This window comes from Bombus vancouverensis, unplaced genomic scaffold (genome assembly GCF_051014615.1).
Source record: "Bombus vancouverensis nearcticus unplaced genomic scaffold, iyBomVanc1_principal scaffold0067, whole genome shotgun sequence".
NCBI lineage: Eukaryota > Metazoa > Arthropoda > Insecta > Hymenoptera > Apidae > Bombus > Bombus vancouverensis.
The window spans coordinates 139,816-160,878 of NW_027468958.1; the positions used below are offsets into that span (position 1 = coordinate 139,816).

Consider the following 21,063-nt stretch of genomic DNA (forward strand, 5'->3'; position numbering starts at 1 on the left):
CCAATGTGGCAGCCGGAAGACCAGGACTGACGCTGCCGGTTGCTTCCCGTGGCAAATGCTGCGATCTATTTAGCTTATTTCCAGGACTCGGTGGCGATCTATCTGCTGGTGTATCCGGTGGCGTAACCACGTTTCTGTGTCCGCTCACGTTCAGATGATTGTGCGTCGCCGCGATCGGAGCTGGCGATGAGAGCAACAAGGGCGGTGGAGACATTGACACGTGTCGATGATGATGATGCTGATGATAGTGTTGGTACTGTGCAGCTCGGCCGTGCGTTGCGTGGCTGGTATTTAGTTGGTTCGTCACGGGCCCATTTTCGTTGGGCAGCCAGCATGGTGGATGGTTAACGGGCCACGTAGTTGTTGCTGTTGTAGCTGGGGCTGGTTCTGGTGCTGTTGCAGCTGCTGCTGACGCTGCAGCTGTACCGCCGCTTCGCACTGTTCGCGCGCTAACGCCTTCACGGCATTCGTCTTCTCCTACGAAATAAGAATGATAGGTTAGGTTGTAGTCAGGGGCCATAACAAATTAAAAAAGTTATAATATAAGAATTTACATTTTAGTTGAAATGATTCTAGTTACGAATAAGTATTAAAGATGATTCAAATCTTTTTCGTTACCGATAACCATGGTGAAAACTCTTTTGGATTACTTTCAGCCATTGTCAATCTTATTGTCAATACTACATGCTTGAAGTAGAAGGAGGGGTACAGAGAAAAAGACTTTTTCTCAGCAAATATAATCGTTACTCAATTATTTTGTTCAACAGTTTTACAAATCTCCCAAAAATAAACGAGAATACGAAAATACATTGAATATCGTGTGTATGGTTATTTATAAAATCCCCTTGAAATAGTTGCGATCGCGGATCACATAAACAAACGAACCTGTCATTCTACAGAGTATCTTTTTCGGTGAAATTATGCAAACGTAAATGTAACTTCGGTAGAACTCCTCGAGAACTTGTAAGCTTATATCACTCTGACCCAACCAGTCCATTCTAAAGTGTATAATTTATAAGAGGGGATTATATTAATACGCGGAGGATGTGGTAGGTGGTAAGTTTTGCATATGAATGTTTGTTGATACAACGAATGGTTAAATGGAGGTTTTCATGAATGTGATAAGGACTAGATCGAATGGTTTAACACTTATAACTAGAATGCGTATTTTTATACAAGTTTGTAGTTTTACGAACACAATCAAAGAAATAAAATTTTAATAGAGATTTGTTTTCTTATATACGTATATTTTAGCGCATTTTATGCATTTTGCGCCATTTGCGTACTTTTCAATTTCGCACGAACGTATAAAGATCAGCAATATAATTATAACGCTTCTTAAAAATGTGAAAAATCCTGGTTTCCTAAAAGCTTGCAATTGATTTCAGAAAAATGTTTATGAACTCTACCAGATAAATTATGGTAACTCTGAAAAACAAAATTTCACGATAAAATGATTTCCGGGTAAAATACACATAAAAGATGATTTAGACGTGTTTGAACGTGTTCGTTTTCTTTTTTAATAGCGATATGTTCTTACCCTCTGCCACACGAAGACGTTATGGACCATTGCGCATCCACAAAACACGATGCCAAGGCCTATGAAAACCGACGTAACGATTGCCGGCGTCGAATGAAACTGGATGAATGTATACAATATCATACCTGAAAGCATTGTTAGAGGATCATTATAACACGTATGCCATAACAAGCGGAACAAAGAATCAGCGCAAATACATATTCTCAATACATATAATTCTCGAAGCGTAAACTATATACATATGCATTGAAATTTTCAATACTAGTCGCAAATTATTTTTCAATTAATTTATTATTTAAATCTTTATATATCAATTCTCGACGAATAAATTACTTAAATTATAGAGAATCTATCTTCAGACAATAGAGAATTCAATATTTTTGGTCGTTAAGTAATTTACAAATTTCTAAAACGATTATGTTCGAAGTTTTGGACAGTATTTGAAGTTTCTAACATGACATTAAAAAAAAATAAATAAATTTTATGATATAATTAAAAAAACATTGTAGTCTATCATAATTTCTATTCCGTCAAATTTATTAAAACGCAGTTTTCTTCTGAACAGAGTCAAAATGTCCGTCTTGAATCGAGTTCAACAGCTTAACGATCGATCGAACGAATGATAGCTGTGTAAACTAGCATGACACAACGTAAACTTTAGATTAGATCTCGATCCATCCACCAGCCGTATTCATGCATGACATGAATATTCTGTTTCAGCTCTTTATAAATTAATCTGTTAAAACTTCCCTAAAAGACGATCATTTTTTATTTTTCTAAGAAAAATAATGACTATTCGGCGTTAAAATTAACTTTATTTCCATTGGATTTCTAAACTGATTTCATACACTCAGAGATAGTTCACAGTATCTTTTAGATTCATGCCTGAATTCAAGAAAAATTAAACGTATAACTTATGTACTAGTATCTTTCAAAAGGTTAAAGTTGACAGAATTGAAGGAATTGGTTCTTACCAGTTAGAAAGACGGGAATGCTAATGAAAAACCCTCCGACAGCACATATCCGGCTGATGGATGATTTTTGCAGGTACTTGTTACTCCTGAAACAGACAAAATTTGAAGTGAAAGTCAGTTTCACGATTCTATGATAATTGAGCGAAATGTAAAGGAACCAGTTTTTTGTTTAACAGCCAAGAATCTTTCAAAAATTCTACTGTAATTGATACTTCAAATATATTTAGTCAGACAAAGGATAATCATAATCGCAACGTTAATCTTAACTTTAATTCAAGGATCAAACAGTATCATTATACATATAAAAGTAAACATAAAGTCTATCCACATTATTGTTATTATTATTATTATTATTATTATATGTTATTCTATAATTGATTTTTATTTCTTTATTATCAATATTATTCTATTTTCTATAATGATTCAATTATAGATCTTATTTTTTGTCAATCATATTTCACTGAAAAGATCACTTTGAAAATAATCTAATAGTAAAAAATGAAAAATAATCTTTTTCTACCTTGTCTTCATTTTTTACAAACTCTGTCCACCGCTGTAAACCTATTAAATGCATGAAACGACAAAGCAAAGCTGCTTCACATAATTCCCCGCTCACGCAGTGTCAATCAGCTCACGACCGCAAACGATACTGCTAATTTCCAGCGACTACGAACGATTTCACCGTAATTGCCGGTGTGAAATTTACCAATACGTGCTCGAATTGGTCAATAATGAATAGAGCGCTCTTGCACACACTAATCTACCAACAAATAATATTGACTCAATTGAACAACAGTGCCTAGATTAACGGACAAACCGCATGTTCCAAACAGATTTACAATCACGGCAGAAAATACATGCCGTTATAGATGTTTCCTGGTCAAGACTAATTTCCACGCGTTAAGAACATTGTAACCGGAATCTAGGAAGAACTAGCACTTCCTAGAATAATACTATTGTGTCCTCGATGAATGTCTCTCCGCAATGCCCTCGAGTGAGTTGTTTTTGTCTTTGGTCGTACGACGTTCGGGATGAGAATTCGGGGACGGTTTTGCGCTGCTTTAATACTCGCACAACCATCCATCCATGGGACTGCATCTTTTTAGGAGGACCAGTGATTAATCTTTTCCCACTCATTTTCATCTCTAATTTCTCATGAGGCTAAGATTCCTGCATCTTTTATCATAATAATTTATTAATACTATTAATAAATTGAGACAATTTTACACGTCGTATTTTGCGTTATAAGATGACTTGTAATTTGTAAAATTTACCTGTAAAATTCCTTTGTTTGTTTTACCGAAGTAATAGTTGGCATTTCTATACGACAATAAGAATTTGTTAATACTAATAATTTGTAAGGTTATCATGTTATCATTCTTCTAATGGATAGTATATTATTGAAACTTTTTTTAATATTGAAACGCGATATTTTTTTGGAGAAGAAGTGCATAGTAGTAAAAGGCTGAGAAATTAGTCTAGAACTCGAAGTTTCATTGGTACGACGCACTTGAAACGCATTCAAAGAGGTCGGCGACCTCGAAAGGGGATGAACGCAACTGTTTCGTGGGAATTTCTTATTGTGGCTTATTTGGACGAAGTTGCTTTAAAATCAGCGCTGGATTCGTCTGTTTTTTGCCCGGAAATTTAACCTTCCGCGTTAGTGTATTTCGGACGAGCTCCTATTTTACACTTTCGTCGACTTCACCAACGTAACACACAGCATCCGCAAGTAAAACTGTCTCTTAAATTTGATGTGACACCAATACACGACGAGAAGAATCACAATGCCATTTTTATTCCACTTCGTTAATTTTTCGTCGTAAGGTTTAGCTGTAAATAGGATTAAAAAAATTTAGATTAACGAGGAATTTAAAATTGATCTGTTAAATCAACAATTTCCATTAGTTGTCAATAGATTTTATAAACCTCAGATTACTGAGAAATTATACACATTGCAAAATATTTACCATTGGTTACCCACGCTACACGTAAATTTGATCAATCTACCAATGCACTAACACTGCAATAAATTTCTATTGCAACATTCCACGCTCCTTTGCCGCACCTTAAACTCCTCGCTAGATTTATTCCACCTTAAAGTGTCACATAACTCCTACGACACCGATATCAAATCTTAAACTCCATCAAATTCCAGAGAAACTTGATTTCGTCGAAAGTAAGAGATTAAACTTAAAAAGCAATTTATTTCATCTTTAAACTATCCCAAACTTCTTAAATATAATTTATATATATATTTCGGAGATGAAAGAACACCGGAGCCTTTGGAATTTTGGATAATTCCGCAACATTGTAACCTAGAATCTACTATAGCTGTAATTGAACAATTGTAGTTATTCAACCCGATTGTAATTGTTCGAGAGTCGTGATAATGAGCTTGGGCTCGAGGCGACAGTCAGTTGCCGAACGTAGCCGCGGTCACGGGATGAACGCTTTGTCTAACAAAGGTATGGAGTAATTTTATAGCTCTCCTTAAAAGAAATATTCGTGGCGACACGCGACAGTAAACATTCCAACGGTTTCTGTCCCGTGGCTCGCCACGCGCAGACCCTATTCTTCGACTAAGATGATTGCCAGATGTCGATGCGTCTCCGCAGTACATGTTCGGCTAGCCCGAGGGCCCGTTATAAATCTTAAGGTTTAGTTAACTAAAGTCCTTCAAACAGACAAACAGTCTCTGTCCCAACTACGGGAAGATAGGGGAGACATATTTTTCAACGAGCGGCGTCTCCCACTAGCAACTTTCCCTCGAGGGCGGCTAGCATCTTTTTCTAACCACCGATATGGAGATTGACCAATTAGCAGCAATGTCAATTTCCCTTACTTTCTGCACGAAGGCTTTTCTCGACGAATCCGATGATCTTGTATCCTTAGACACACCCCGTTATAGTTTTCCTCTGTGGCATCATCGGGACGGGAAAGGCATTCTCGCTCGCGATCTCATCGATTAAAGAGTAACGCCTTCGCGATCAGTGATTATTTTCAGACTTAGACTTTGTGAGTACGTTCTGTTGTCATCCCGTTGGCCGCGGATTCGTTATTGAGCCCGAGAGCATCGTCACTAGTGTCGCGAGTGCCGAACTGCCGTGATCAATTGTCAAGACTGTAATAATTCTATCATTGCAATAAACTACGCCTGTGTGTACCGTATGAATGGCTAATCTTCGAGAAGATTCATTTGACGCCCACAACCCCATTCCCAGTGACGATTCGACATCAGAAGTGGGATCAGAACGGTTGCGAGCGCTGGAAGGGCAGGTCGCTGTCATGAACAACCTAATTCATACGCTAATGCAACGACCAAATACGGGAATCACCAAATTACCACATTTTAACCCAGAAGTCGCAGGCGCCGACCCAGCCGCGTGGTGCGCGGCTGTTAGTAGGGCCATGCAGAACAACCCCCTGCGAGATGACGCGCTATACTCTGCCTTAAGTGACTCTCTACAGGGTTCTGCAGCACATTGGCTGGCACGAATGACGGGAGACGGAGAAGTTACTTGGTCTAAAGTTAAGGAACGATTCCTTATACAGTTCGGTGGCCGAGAGACGACGTCCTCATCGTTAATCAAGGTATCCAGGGAATCGCGGGGAACGGGCGAATCCACGGGGGCGCTTGCCGGCCGTGTCCGTTCCCTCCTGCAGACGCGGTGGCAACATTCTACGCTAGACGAAATACTTAACGCTGTCACTTTCTACATATTAATTCCACACGACCAACGTCTTAAACGATTGGCCCTCACGAGTGATATCAGAACGGAAGACCAATTTCTGAGCGAAATGCGACCCTTTTGTTACGAAGAAGAGTCGACATTTTCGCCGAGAGATGCACCGGCGGAACCCGAAGCTAAGCGACGCAAGTTATCGTGCCACCAGACGAGGTGTCATTACTGGTACTCTCGGACACAGAATAAAGGACTGCCGCAAGAGGATGCAGAACGAACAGCAGAGGGATGCACGACGCCAGGAAGGAAGCCGACCGGCCGCACCGTCCAAGGCGGTTTGCTACAGGTGTCATGCGGAAGGTCATATCACATCTAACTGCCCGGCACGACGGGACGGTAGACCAGGCCCCAAGGATGAGCGTAAAGTCAACTCCTGTGTCACGTAATTTTTGGGTTGGTTGGTGAAAATAAAATATAGTTGAGTCGTAACACAACTATCAACTTGGTTTTAATCAACCTTTATTATGAATTCAGCAATCACAATGTAACACGCACTGAATTAACATAAATCACAATTCACTCCAACCACGTTATGTCAGACTTAGTTACAACGATACAGTAAGTACGCGACTTATAAGAGTAGAGACCGACATAGATATATTGACTATTCTAAGGATACAGAATAAGTGAAGTCTTACTGACGATACTGTGTCTGAGGAAAGCTAGGGGTGGGGGTATCTAAGGACAAGGGACGGAATTTACGACAGGAAATACTCGCTTGGTCCGAACGACCTTAACTATAAAAATGCCAAGTGCCCCTGGTAGGCACTTAAGACTATTGAGGGTGCGCGCCAGGGATATGCAGGTATCTGGGTGCCATCCTGTCCGTGGTGTATGGCCTGGTCTCTGATATGAATTGACGTTACACCTGCGTGGTGGAGTCCCCAGCCGGTAGTTTAAGTCATCTGGGTGAGTCGTTCCCATTTTACTTCGATTCCGGAGCCGAGTGCTCATTAATTAGAGAATCTGTCGCTCCGAAATTCTCCGGTAGGAGAACGACAGATATAGTAGTTATGCGAGGAATAGGAAACACCTGCGTTAAGAGTACATCCCAGATCTTATCTACGGTACGCATTAACTGTTTTACATTGGAGATAACCTTCCACGTTCTGGCCGATAGTCACTTGCATTATGATATCATGATTGGCCGCGAGATCTTAAGCCAGGGTTTTGATGTAACTATTACACGGAATAGCGTCGATATTTGTAAAACGAAGACTATTGATGCCTGTAGTAAAACCTCCGAGGACGAGATCAATATCAATGCGGTTGACACTGACGTGGTTGGTAATGATAAAAGTCGGTTAATTTCTGTCCTCAAGAAATTCAAAGATTCATTCATTACGGGCTTCCCACGTACTCGCGTAAGCACGGGCCAGTTAGAAATACGGCTAATCGATCCTAATGTTACCGTGCAAAGAAGTCCCTACCGACTTAGCGAAGAAGAGCGTAGGATAGTGCGTGAGAGAATAGACGAGTTAATTAGAGCAAAAATCGTGAGGCCGAGCAACTCACCGTTCACGAGCCCTATCTTACTTGTAAAGAAGAAAGACGGCTCAGATAGACTGTGCGTAGATTTGCGGGCATTAAATAAAAATACGGTCGCGGACCGGTATCCCCTACCCCTCATCGCGGATCAAATCGCGAGATTGCAGAAGGCGAGATACTTCATTAGCCTGGACATGGCCAGCGGATTCCACCAAATCCCCATTCATCCCAATTCGACGGAATATACGGCGTTCGTTACACCCGACGGGCAATACGAGTACGTGACTATGCCGTTCGGATTGAAAAATGCACCATCCGTTTTCCAGAGGGCCATTCTCAACGCCTTAGGCGACCTCGCGTATTCGTTCGTACTTGGACGACGTCCTAATTATTGCCGACTCAGTAGATCAAGCCCTAGAAAGGTTGAGCACCGTATTAGATACCCTCGTGAAAGCCGGATTCTCCTTTAACTTTTCAAAATGCTCCTTTTTAAAGACATCGGTACTCTACTTGGGATATGTAATTCGTAACGGAGAAGTCCGTCCAAACCCGGGTAAAATACAAGCCTTGAGTTCTTTACCTGCACCGTCGACCGTCACACAACTTAGGCAATTCATAGGTTTGGCCTCTTATTTCCGAAACTTCATTCCCAAATTTTCACAAGTAATGAAACCCCTGTACGCACTTACCTCGAGTAACAAGAATATACCTTGGACGGATAGGCACGAACAGATAAGATAAAAGGTAATTTCCGTCCTGACTGACGCGCCGGTGCTAATGATATTTGACCCCTAATTACCCCATAGAACTACATACGGACGCTAGCTCGGAAGGATATGGAGCCATTTTAATGCACAGGGTCGAAGGTAAAAATCGAATAGTGGAGTATTACAGCAAAAGAACTAGCCCTGCGGAATCTAGGTATCATTCCTACGAATTGGAAACGTTAGCAGTTGTAAACGCCGTCAAGCACTTCCGTCATTACTTACACGGACGAGAATTTCTCGTTGTCACCGATTGCAACTCCCTGAAAGCATCCAGTAATAAGGTACACTTGAACGACAGGGTTTACAGATGGTGGGCTTACCTGCAAACTGTTACCTTTGACATTATGTACCGGGAAGGTAAACGAATGGCCCACGTAGATTTCTTTTCGCGAAATCCCGTAGACTTGGATCGCAGTACGTTCAGCAAAATTGTAGAGAAAGAAATTAACCTAACCGAAATCTCCGACGATTGGCTACTAGCGGAACAAAGTCGCGACCCACAAATTTCCGAGATCGTCGATAAATTACAGAACGAAGAGCTCGCGGAAGACGTCGCGAATACGTATGAGTTACGGTCCGGCACCCTTCATCGTAAAATACAGAGAAAAGATAGAACTCTCTGCCTGCCCGTCGTTCCGAGAGGGTTTAGGTGGTCTGTTATTAACCATGTGCACCAGTCCATTATGCACTTAGGTTGGGATAAAACGCTTGAGAAACTGTACGAGTATTACTGGTTCGAAGGAATGGCGAAGTATGTTCACATATTCGTAGAGAACTGTCATGCTTGTCGAGTTTCAAAGGCAAGTTCGGGTAGAGTACAAGCCGAATTACACCCCATACCTAAGACCAGTATACCTTGGCATACGGTTCATATGGACATAACGGGCAAACTAAGCGGTAAAAACGATTCGAAGGAATACGTCATCGTGTTGGTCGACGCCTTTACTAAGTTCGTATACTTGCACCATACCCGTAAGATAGACTCCATTAACACCATTAAAGCGCTTAAGTCCGCTATATTATTGTTCGGCAGTCCCTGCCGGATAATAGCGGATCAGGGAAGATGTTTTACGGGCAAAGAATTTCGAGACTTTTGTCAAGATAAATACATAAAACTCCATTTAATTGCGACCGGAGCTAGTAGGGCCAACGGACAGGTAGATCGTATTATGAGTACGCTAAAAAACATGTTCACAACAATAGAAACCACCGGGCGGTCCTGGCAAGACGCGATCGGGGAAATACAACTGGCCTTGAATTGTACCACCAACCGCGTGACTAAGTCAAGCCCATTGGAACTACTAATCGGTAAAACAGCGAGACCCTACGGCTTATCCCTACCCGACAGTATCGAAGAAAGAGAAGTAAATATCTCCCATGTAAGACAGCAATCATCGAGAATACACCTAATGGCTCCATTCACAACCAACACACCAACTGGCAGCTCTTCAGAGAAGTCTTTACACACTCAACCTCAGCCTTCACCCCACTAAAAACAAAGGAAGATATCGAAGCAGCCACGGAATACTTAAACACGAGCATAATAAACGCAATCCGCCTCTCCACACCGACAAAGCCATCTAACAGCAAACAAGAATATCCCCAATACATACTAAAAAAAATAGCAGAAAAACGTAGACTAAGAAGAGTATGGCAGACCCATAGAACACCGGAGGACAAACGCAAACTTAACAACGCAACTAGAAAGCTATCCAGAACCTTAAAAAACTATAAAAACGACTGTTTCCATAAATACCTCGCCAGCTTATCCCCCACAGCCGACGCCAACTACTCACTATGGAAGGTCTCCAGGAAACTCACACGCCCCCCACAAATAATCCCACCTATCCGCCGTCCGCAAGGTGGATGGGCACGAAGCCCTATAGAAAAAGCCGACCTGTTTGCTAAACACTTGTCAAAAGTATTCAAACCCCATTCCCCCAAAGCCGCCGCGGACGTTACTGAATACCTGCACACCCCCTTCCAAATGTCCCCTCCTATCGAACCCTTCTCCTCTGCAGAGACTATAGAAACAATCAGTCGCCTAAACCCCAAGAAAGCAGCAGGACACAACCTAATAGGCAATAAAGCAATCAAGGAACTTCCCACAAAAGGGATAGCACTCATCACATCGATTTTTAATGCTATCCTTCGCCTGGAACACTATCCTAAGGCCTGGAAAATCTCATTGATTACCCTCATCCCTAAACCCGGTAAACCGATATACGAAACCAGCTCCTATCGCCCAATCAGTCTTTTACCTACCCTGTCCAAACTATTCGAGAAGATGCTCACGAACCGACTCCTTCCAATCCTAGAGAACTTGAAAACACTCCCAGATCACCAATTCTTCTTCCGAAAACATCATTCTACAGTAGAGCAAATCCACCGCTTAACTCATACGATCAGCCAAACACTCGAAAAGAAAAAATATTGCTCAGCGGTTTTCCTAGACATCCAACAGGCATTCGACAAAGTATGGCATGAAGGGCTACTATACAAGCTTAAAAAGATCCTACCTCACCCCTACTACTCCATCCTAAAATCTTACCTAACCAATAGACAATTCATGGTTAAATGCCTAGACGCCACTTCCGCAACATTCCCAATAGAAGCCGGCATACCCCAAGGTAGTGTCCTCGGACCCCTACTGTACTCCATCTACACTGCCGACCTACCTATATCCAACGATATAACAATAGCGACATTTGCAGACGACACAGCGCTATTAGCTACCCACGCAGACCCGGTAATAGCCTCATCCACTCTCCGGCGAAGTCTCGACTCCATGGAAAAGTGGTTTCACAAATGGGGCTTCAAAGTCAACGAAAAGAAATCCTCACATGTAACCTTCACGCTCCGAAAACAAACCTGCCCCCAGGTCACCATCAACAATGCAACAGTTCCTAGCAGGGACACAGTCCGATACCTGGGCATGACCCTGGACAGGAGACTAACGTGGAAGACACACATCTCAGATAAAACGAAGCAACTAAAGGACAAACTAAAAAAACTCTATTGGCTCACGGGCCGACGCTCCAAACTAAACATACAGAATAAAATTACCCTCTACAAGACCGTAATAAAACCTATCTGGACCTACGGAATCCAACTATGGGGAACAGCAAGTAACTCCAACATTGAAATACTCCAACGCTTTCAATCGAAAACGCTAAGATCCCTAATTGACGCACCTTGGTATGTAACCAACGAAACCATCCATCGCGACCTCAAGATACCTACAGTCAAAGAGGAAATAGCAAAATATAGCGACAGATATAGCAAAAGAGTCAACAAACACCGAAACCCCCTAATCACTGGATTACTCGATACGACGGACCAGATTCGCAGGCTGAAGAGGCACTACCCGCTAGACCTAAACGTTAGATTCATTTAATTATCCAAATTAAGCATATGCACTTACTTATAATACTTATAAATTACACCTATCTATAATAGGTATTAACTTATTGTAAATAAACAGCCATGTCACTGCGCCACGCCAGAAAAATTACTGAAAATTCTCAACGCGAGAATTGATTGTAATTTCAACAAACAAATAAAAAAAAAACGTGCATTAACGTTTTCAAATCCATTTTTTATTTTCAAAGAACATCATATTTGTACTCGGTATTGCCAGTAAGTATCATGAAGAGACGAAACGAGTATCTCGAGTTAAGTATTGTTTAAAATAGTATATAGACATCTAGATATAACATTCAATGATTTTTCCCTCACTTATTGTAAATTATTGATATTGTAAAATTATAATTGTAAAATTATATAGTAAATGATATTGTAAAATTATATAGTAAATGATATTGTAGAATTAAATAGTAAATTCACACGATGTTTAAATAATTCGAAATAACGATAGACCAAAACCTGTTTAAACGAGACACAAGAATTAATCGTGCATTTTATTAAAAAGTTAAGTACGGATAAAAGAAAGAAAATTTTCGAACTTTTTTCGAAAGAACATACATGTAGTATCGTGGACGAAAGGCCTGGGCAATATCGGACGAACTATGAACAGTGTCGCGAGAGCCGAGGCGCCGTCGGGCCCATCAATGTGTCATCGGTCTTTTCAAGTGCATAGTTTCGTGGAAAAGACCTACGTGACCCTGGCCACGAGCGTCTGCGGAACACGTGTGCGGTGGGCCTAGGAAAAGGACAATAGAATGCGACACCAGTCAGTCGAGAAACAGAGTGCGAGTTGAGAAACAGAGTGCGAGCGGAGGAGCCGAGTGCGAGTCGAGCGGAGAGGCAGGTTGCGAGTGGCGTTGCCGAGAGAGTGTGGATTGCGCTGTGTTCTGTACGTTTGGTATGAATAGTTCAAGTTAAGCCACAATCGTCTTTTCTGTCTGATTAACATCTCTATTGTCCACTCTTTGTAAACATATTACATCACGATATTACATACATTTATTATACAACATACATACATTTATTATATATTGTATTCTTTCAAACACAATAATACCTTCCATAAAGGAGCACAGCTCAGATGAGACTTTTTATAGTTAAACTTTTAACGTACTCATAGACACGAAATTTTTTTTTTTAAATAGAACTGTTACATTTTACGACACGTATAACATCGAACATTTACCAACATAGCGATGCCAGCGTACATATATGTAATATCGTGATATAGTATATTTACAAAGAATGGACAATAGAGATGTTAATCGGACAGAAAAAGACGATTGTTGTTCAACCTGAACTATTCACGCCAAACGTACAGAAAACAGCGCAACTAAATAACTAGATAGCGACTCGACTTTTACTAAAACGCAATCAACACTCTCTCGGCAACGCCACTCGCAAAACTCTGTCCTCGCTCAACTCGCACTCCGCTTTTTTAATCACACTCTGTTTTTCGAATGACTCTCGTTCCTTTGTCTTTTTCTTAGCCCCACCACGCACGTGCTCCGCAACCGCTCGTAGTCAAAGTCACATAGGCCTTTTTTTGCGTAACCTATTCGACCGAAAGACCGACGATACATCGTTGGGCCTGTCGGTGCTTCGACTTTCTCGCGACATTGTTTATAGTTCGCCCGATATTTCTTAGGCCTTTCGTCCACGATACTACATATATGTAGTGGTGTACTGGTCATCTTTTTTCCACGCGTTTTTAGCTTTTTAGCTGTTTGTGTATGGGCGCCTAATCAGCCAATCAGAAATAGCCGGTATTCTATGAATCCTTTTCTTCAATGCTCGAAGAGCTGGATATTTATCCAAAGCTGATGCCCCAAACATATACTCGAAATTTTCAAGGGCCGCTGCAAACACGAAGTCCGCCCATGTCGTCTGAAAAAAGGTTTGTATACATTTATTTTGTACCTCCTCTATTAAACAATTTTTTTAATTTACCTTGAAAAATGTGAAAAATCGAACTCTTAACTAAAGATCACTAGCTTTTTCGGAAGAATTTGGATTTTTATTTTATTGTCAGAATTTAATGGATAATTTTAGAAACTTCAACCTTTGGAGGTATTTGTTAATTAAAAATGACAAAACTGGTATTATGTAAAAAAGAGTAATGTGTATCCTGAATCAATGTCGAATGGAAATTAGACAGTTCTATAAAAATAATCCTTCTCACGATTCCACAACTTCATAGCTTAATTAAATACAATTCTTCGGCGATATAATTACAAATACATTTACAGGAATTGTGTAATATGATAAATATCTCGTTAAAGAAATTGAAATCGTAAATTCCGCGGATAACCAGCGTTTATCATATAGAGACAGGGATTTGCAAAGAATAAAAGTTGTAGAACGTTGAAAGGCGTTGAGAGAAACGTGATGTTATCCCGTTATTCGTTAACGCAACGCAGTTAAAAAAATCCCGTAGGAAGATTACGATAATAGATAACCTGAGTCGAGTGTTTGTCGGGGGATCTAAAAGATTCTTTCGAGTTGAGCGTCTGAGATTGCAGAGAAGAAAATTTGGAAGCCATCGAATTCGTGATGTCGATAGAAATCTTCAGTTGGAATCGTTGTATCATAACGTAGTCTGCTTATTGTCGATAAGACTTTACTAAACTAAAAGTGACTACTAAAAGTTTCTATCCTCTAAATTCTATCTACGATTCTATAATCTAAAAACTGACTTTTGCAAACAAACTGTAACATTCGCTTAACGGAAAGACATACGTATCTTGTTTGTACTCGTCTTTTCACAATGAATTCTTGAACGTCTGTCTCTGTGGTGAGACAAATGCAAAGTCATCTCATCAGTTACTCACCTTGCTTCAAATCTCCAAGAGCATCGACGAGCACGTCGCATATCATCGCATCCCATTCGTTCCTTCCCATTAGATCGTACTTCTTCGCCAAGTATCGCGCCACAGCGTTACTCTGCGCTACCGGTTTCCCGTCTATCTCCAGCACAGGCAGCATTTTATAAGGCATTGCTAAGAACAAACATGGCTCATATGAACACTGTGTAGAGGGAAACGATCGATAGGAAATCACAACACAGCTTCCGAGGCCGTTGCGCTCTTGTGAATAGATGAATCGAAATCATTTCGGTTTTAATCAACATGGCCTAGTAAAGAAATACAGAAATGTCTTCTTTCTCCTTTTTTTTCTTTTCTTACGATTACGATGGACAGGGTATCGCGTGTTTTTGACTGTTGAGAAGAACCTAAAGTTTTTAAAATCAAGGATAAAAGATCGAGTATAAAATTTGTAATTCTCACGGAAAGGAACGAATCTGTCTGATGCGCTGTACTGAATGTACGAGGAACGATCAGTATCGTTTTGCGGGAAGACCTTATGCAATGATAGTGGACTTACAACTGCGAATAAAAAATTCACGTCGCATAATACCAGACACGGAAAAAATATTAGAAAATGTACACGGTTCTTGTAATGAAAATTGAAATGCAAGGAATATAAATCGAATGTCTCTTGCGAACGTAATTTTGTGTTTTACACCGACAGGATTGATTTACAGACTTACGTTGATTTTTGGTTTCTCTATCTGCAAGCGACATATAAGATTATATCGAAGACTATGCTGCGTAAAACTTTTATTATACTATTTACGATAGAAATGTCGCAACGGAAGATCGAATTTTATGTCTGCTTTGTTCTTTCGACTTTTTAGCTATGTTCTTGTTCATTTCCGAACTGATTTCAATTTTTTATCCTTTTTTTCCGACAAGTCCTAAAAATTTTTTAAATTAACGAGAAACGTAGAAGTATTTTTGTATTCCTATTTTAAGTCACCTATTTACGGTTTTCTCAAAATATTCGAAATGCTTCGATTCATTGAAAACAATAAAGATTGCAACACAAAAATTCGAGAATCGTAAGTGAATTAAGTTGGTATTCGATAAACACGATATTACGGAAGCAAAACTTAATGAAAAGTTCGACTTTATTCCGTATGAAATTTTACTTTAAGTAAGTTTAGCCTGCACGTGAAACGAAAGTTTTATATACAGAAAAGTTTGAGTAAATGGTAGATACCTGAGAGTTGAACGATGAAAGTAAAAATCGATTCTTCACGCTTACAATCCTTGTATTCAGGCCAGAGTTCTTCGGGGATCCTCTCGTCGGTATACTCGATGCCAGTATATGCAAATATGTACCGTATATGTTCGGCACGACCACGGGCATTGAAGTAGATTAGTTTGTAGGTAGGTTCGTCGCTCATTTTCCTTGCTCTGTCAACTTATCGAGAAAAATGATACAATTAACTCGTGTAATTAACAGACTGTGTGCGTGTTTGTGTGTATAGAGAACAATTTATTTATAGATGGAATAATTCGTATAATACGCAAAATGAATCATTTAGAAGGCTGGAATATGTGTTTTTGAAACAATTAATTATGTCGAAAAATATTTCAAACGAGATATAATTATGAAAAAAATAATAATTAAATGTATGTAAATGTATGTAATAATAGTTAAATGTATGTAAATGTAATAATTAAATGTAATTAGTTGTGAAAAAAATAATAATAAAAAATAAATAAATGTAAAAAAAGAATTAAATGTAATTAGTTTCTTTTTACGCACGCGATATTATTGGCGATATATGAAGGTCAACTTTATTTTTTTAAATAGATATATTTATACATATATTTATAGATATAAATACATATATTATATAGATATAATAGTATATATAATATATATAATAATATATATGTCGAGTCTGAATCTCCGAGTCCGAGCTCGAGGCGCCCTCCCGGGCAGGGCTCGCGGGAGATTGCGATTCCGTGTTGGAGTTCTCCATCGTCCGGTCGCGGGTGGGGTACCTTTATTGTCGATAGTGACACTAGTGACGAGGGCCTCAGGCTTGATAACGAATCCGCGGCCAACGGGAGGACTATCATATAAAAAGCAACAGGATACACGAAATAATATAATTCTGACTAGGACAACATAAACGCAAGAAGTGTTGATATTGAAAAAAATATTTAATTTTGTATATAAATATTTTCATATTTAAAAAAGTTTCCGGAAGCAGGAAGATTTACAAACAAATAATATCATAAACCGAATGTTTCATGATCCTTTTCTAATTAGAGTATGTGACAACATGTGAGAACGTTTCTTAAAAATATGACTTATTGTAATTACTTAATCGCAATTATGAACGATTAAGACCTTCTCACAACGAGGCAATCTATCCAAAGTATAAAACTCGTTATACTTGATGAGAAAAGAAATCTCTACTTAGGTTTCATTTCGTTTCATCGCGTTCATAAAAAGTGAATTTGTATGAACACATCGTGCAATTTAGTAATTAGGACCGTTGATCTCGCTGCAACATAGATGGATAGAAAAAAGCCATTTAAAATGATACAACGTCGGGAAGACAATTATGAAAATTATAAATGGAACACAAGATAAAATTGTTAAGGTTAATTCTTCTTTTTTTTTTTTTTTAATCGCGAGTGTTTGCAAACGTAGTTTCAATCTGTTTACAATGATAGCAATGAGAGGAGGATGTCTATGAAAGTTATAAATGCGATATTGAATAACATTTCTGCGAGTGGGTTTGTTTTTCGTTACAAATGTTTTTTAAACGAATCTGCAATCTGTTGGAAACAACGGAACAGTATCGGGACGACTGATAGGGAAATAAGAAAGATCGCGTTTTATTTGAACAGACAAATCTTTGAAATCTATTCGAAAGTCTATTTGAAATGGTACGAGCTCGAAAAGAACGGTGAATACTATAGAAGAAGGATTAATTAAAATTCTTATTAATCTGTACGCTTTGTATATTAAATACCTTGATCGATGCCAAGATAACAAATTATTATACAAAACAGTGAAGTATCCACGTCTGACATTAATATTGAGTATTACCATTACTGTAATTTAATTTTTAACCGATCCTGAAAATTCCTTAGAACGTAAAAGGTATAAAATGTTACTGTGCATTTCAAGATTAAATGCACTGTAATTTAGAAACAGTTATGAAGCGGAAACAAATAATTTATTCAGAATAAGAATTCTACGTAATCATGTTAAAAAAAAACGTACTTATAACGCGTTTAAACTCCAAATATGTAAAGACAATAAGGGAAAAAAGTTAAACGAAGAATCGTAAATTCACACAAGATTTTATCCAAAAAAAAATTAGCCTGTACCAATATTTTTATTTGTCGTTACAAGTTACGAGGGTATTAAAAAATTGGCCACGAATGGACCAGAGATAAGAATTTATCAGACTTGCTCTCGTAAATTTCAAGACGTTGCATCGGATATTCTTGAAAATCTTTGGACAATGGCCTCGATATTTCGCAGCTTCTATCCTCGAAGCGGAAGAACTCGGCGTTAAAAGCGACAGAACTGGAGAAACCCGGTGACCGCGAGCCTTTCACGCTCTCGACAGATTTCTCATCCCTCGTAATCCTCCCGGTGTCACCCAATTTCCACCCTCGTATTGCGATTTGTTGCTTCCAACGAGGCGACACCTTGTCTTGTGATTTCCTTTTTCGTCGCGTGAAACACGACCGAACACTTGTTCAAACACACAATTCATATTTATCTAACTCGACAAAACGCCGTGTCATTGAAACAATAGCATTCTTTGGCTTTTATGTAAATTCCAATAAATTATGATAATGTTCGTGGAGACATTATTGCTACCTATTTTATCTGTCGTGATCCAAATTGATTTGTGGCTACGTATGTATATATATATATTTGTATTTTCTTTTGTTCTTTCTTTTTAATTTATGTGATCTGAGAATTACATTTCTGAGAGTTCGGTGAAATTCGATGCTTTATTTTTATCAGTAGAATCTTCCTTGTCATTGTCAGAACGTAGACGTTTACGCGTTTACGGAAAGTTTAAGGATACAAAAATACAGAAAAATGTAGAAAATATGCAAGAATATGTAAAATATCGAAAGTACAGTACTTCTAATAATACTTAGTAGCATGCTCACAAACAAATTTCTTTTGTATTTCTTGAAATTGCGTAAAGATTCGCGGTAATTATCGGATTTTTGTCCTCTTTTATCTGCTTTTTTTATTCGCAACTTATATGAGATATGAATTAATATTCAACGACGTGCGCTCTGTGCCACGAAATGAATTATCTCGCGTTAAGACTGCGGCAATTCTTACGTTTGATATTTCATTTAACGAACAGCCGCGCGTTCCTGAGTTTAAAAACCGCCACTCTGAACTTACGCTGAGAATAATATCAGGAAAAGCGAACGAGAGATGATTAGAAAGAAAATGCGAGGAGCAGTGAGGGGGATATTACTAGACTGCGCTTTTTTGTGCAAGTATAGCAGGATGTTTGGGAGTGTAAAATTTTAACGAATGCGTATAATATGAAAAAATATATGAAATATCCAAGGTATAGTTTTATTAAACTTACTTTTTATAATGCTTCGTAGGTAAAACAATTTTCTATCCAGATTCCACTTTCTCAATTATATTTTCAAAAATGCTCGATAAGGAGTACAATTTTCTACCCAGGTTGTACCTTTCTAATTATATCTTCCAAAATTCTTGATAGGTGAAACAATATTCCACCGACGATTTACTTTTTTAATTGTATCCCCAAAAATATGGACCTGCTTAACGTTTAGATATTATTATTCTTTCCGTTGTTACTTGATACGGCTAGCAATTAAATAGTGAGAATAAGAAGAATTGGAAGTGCCATTTTCGAAAAAGAATTTTGGTTTTAAATTGGAAATTAAATTTGGTTTGGACATATATGACACAATTTGTATGGACAATGAAGAGTACGAATCTACGAATTTCGAGGTAAAAGTATTGATATATGTATCGATATTTCTGGTCGTTACAATATCTCTAATCAATACAAAGTTCTAACTGAATGTTAGAATGTTAAACGTTAAAACGTTTAAAACGTTAAAATGTGTATCGAATCGTAATTCCAAAGATGTCAATTGATGTAATGTAATAATAAAGTATAAAGTATAATAAAGTATAAAGTATAATAAAGCATAAAGTATAATTTCGTCTGTGGTATAATCTTTCTATTCCATTTTGTTACGTCGCACCGCGAGCAATATGGCAACCAGATGTCACCGGATACTCGCAGCGTATCCTCCATAGTTTCAAGTACCTTCCATAAATCTCATAGATTTCCTAGAAAAGGTCCTTCAAACCAAACAAACGTCTGTTTCCGAAGAATTTCTAAAGACTATTGTCTACCCCGACTGGACAAGGGAAAGTTAGTTTTTCTCACGTATGCTGCAACTTTCCTCCCACTAACCACTTTCTCTCGAGGGCGGTTAAGACCCTTCGTTAACCAATTAACAACAAAGCCACTTCCTTCACTCTCCTAACTAAAATCGTCACCAACAAATCCGATGGTCCCGTGCGCTAGACACACCCATCCTTAGCTTTCCTCCGAGACAGCACTGTCCTCCAAGACAGCTCTGATTTCACATCCTTCGAACGGTCAATATCCTTCCACCGTGTAGGACACACCCACAGATCAGTCACTCATTCATCTCGTACATATTCTCAACGCGAGAATTGATTGTAATTTCAACAAATAAATAAAAAAAAAATCTCGTACATACGCACCAGCGTAACTGCCTTCGTTATAAGTTGTTGGAATAAACGGTGAAATATAACTTACTATACTGTGTCATATTCATTTAACCACCTCTTATCTTAACCGAAACAGGGGAACGACTACTTCGCGGCGTCGATTCACCGAATCGTAGCGAGAATTTACGCCTCTCGCTACTGCGACTGCGTCTCTCCGCGAACGGTCGTAACACATTGATCGACAGAAGTACTAAACTCTAATAACATAAATTTATATATTTTCTATTTCCCAGCCACCAGTTTTATAGATTTTTCTATCTTCTGTACTACTTTTATCCCTTTTATTTTTTCTTACATGAGATTATTGTAAATTTAATATCATTTGTTCGCAATATTTGTCCTTGAATTTGAAATGTCGCGCTTCAATGTTGTGTGTTGTTCGACGTTTTATCGAACGATGTTTATCGAACTAGTTTATGAATACGTACATAATCATTAAAGAATCTATAAACCTTACTAGTTTG

At 38.8% G+C, this 21,063-nt stretch overlaps 1 protein-coding gene and 1 long non-coding RNA gene across 7 annotated transcripts; both read right to left on the reverse strand.

Moving 5' to 3' along the window:
* Window positions 1–176: 176 nt before the first annotated feature.
* On the reverse strand, window positions 177–20,931 carry LOC117161848 (uncharacterized). Of its 4 annotated transcripts, none has more exons than XM_076627511.1 (4): window positions 20,342–20,556; window positions 2,515–2,600; window positions 1,541–1,665; window positions 177–477 (listed from the first exon to the last, which is right to left on the reverse strand). In XM_076627511.1, the coding sequence occupies exons 1-4, from the start codon at window positions 20,377–20,379 to the stop codon at window positions 304–306; spliced, it is 423 nt and encodes a 140-aa protein (XP_076483626.1). In that variant the 5' UTR covers window positions 20,380–20,556; the 3' UTR covers window positions 177–303. The 4 variants fall into 4 exon arrangements, 3 of the variants coding, with proteins under 3 accessions (XP_076483626.1, XP_076483625.1, XP_076483627.1); XM_076627510.1 differs by lacking the exon at window positions 20,342–20,556 and adding an exon at window positions 14,773–15,019; XM_076627512.1 differs by lacking the exon at window positions 20,342–20,556 and adding an exon at window positions 3,035–3,068.
* Window positions 19,352–20,334, reverse strand: LOC143304966 (uncharacterized). 3 transcript variants are annotated; one of them, XR_013061639.1, is made up of 2 exons: window positions 20,106–20,334; window positions 19,352–19,584 (listed from the first exon to the last, which is right to left on the reverse strand). It is a non-coding gene; the product is annotated as an uncharacterized LOC143304966 (long non-coding RNA). The 3 variants fall into 3 exon arrangements; XR_013061640.1 differs by having other exon boundaries at window positions 19,352–19,587; XR_013061638.1 differs by having other exon boundaries at window positions 20,041–20,334.
* Window positions 20,932–21,063: the final 132 nt, after the last annotated feature.

What these genes read in the sequence shown, in the direction of transcription:
- LOC117161848 (XM_076627510.1), bottom strand. Translation starts at nt 14,828, where the DNA reads ATGGGATGCGATGATATGCGACGTGCTCGTCGATGCTCTTGGAGATTT. An exon ending in TCTTGGAGATTTGAAGCAAG is followed by an intron (nt 2,601 to 14,772) that starts GTGAGTAACTGA and finishes TGTCTGTTTCAG; the next exon opens with GAGTAACAAGTACCTGCAAA. An exon ending in ACGTCTTCGTGTGGCAGAGG is followed by an intron (nt 478 to 1,540) that starts GTAAGAACATAT and finishes CTTATTTCGTAG; the next exon opens with GAGAAGACGAATGCCGTGAA.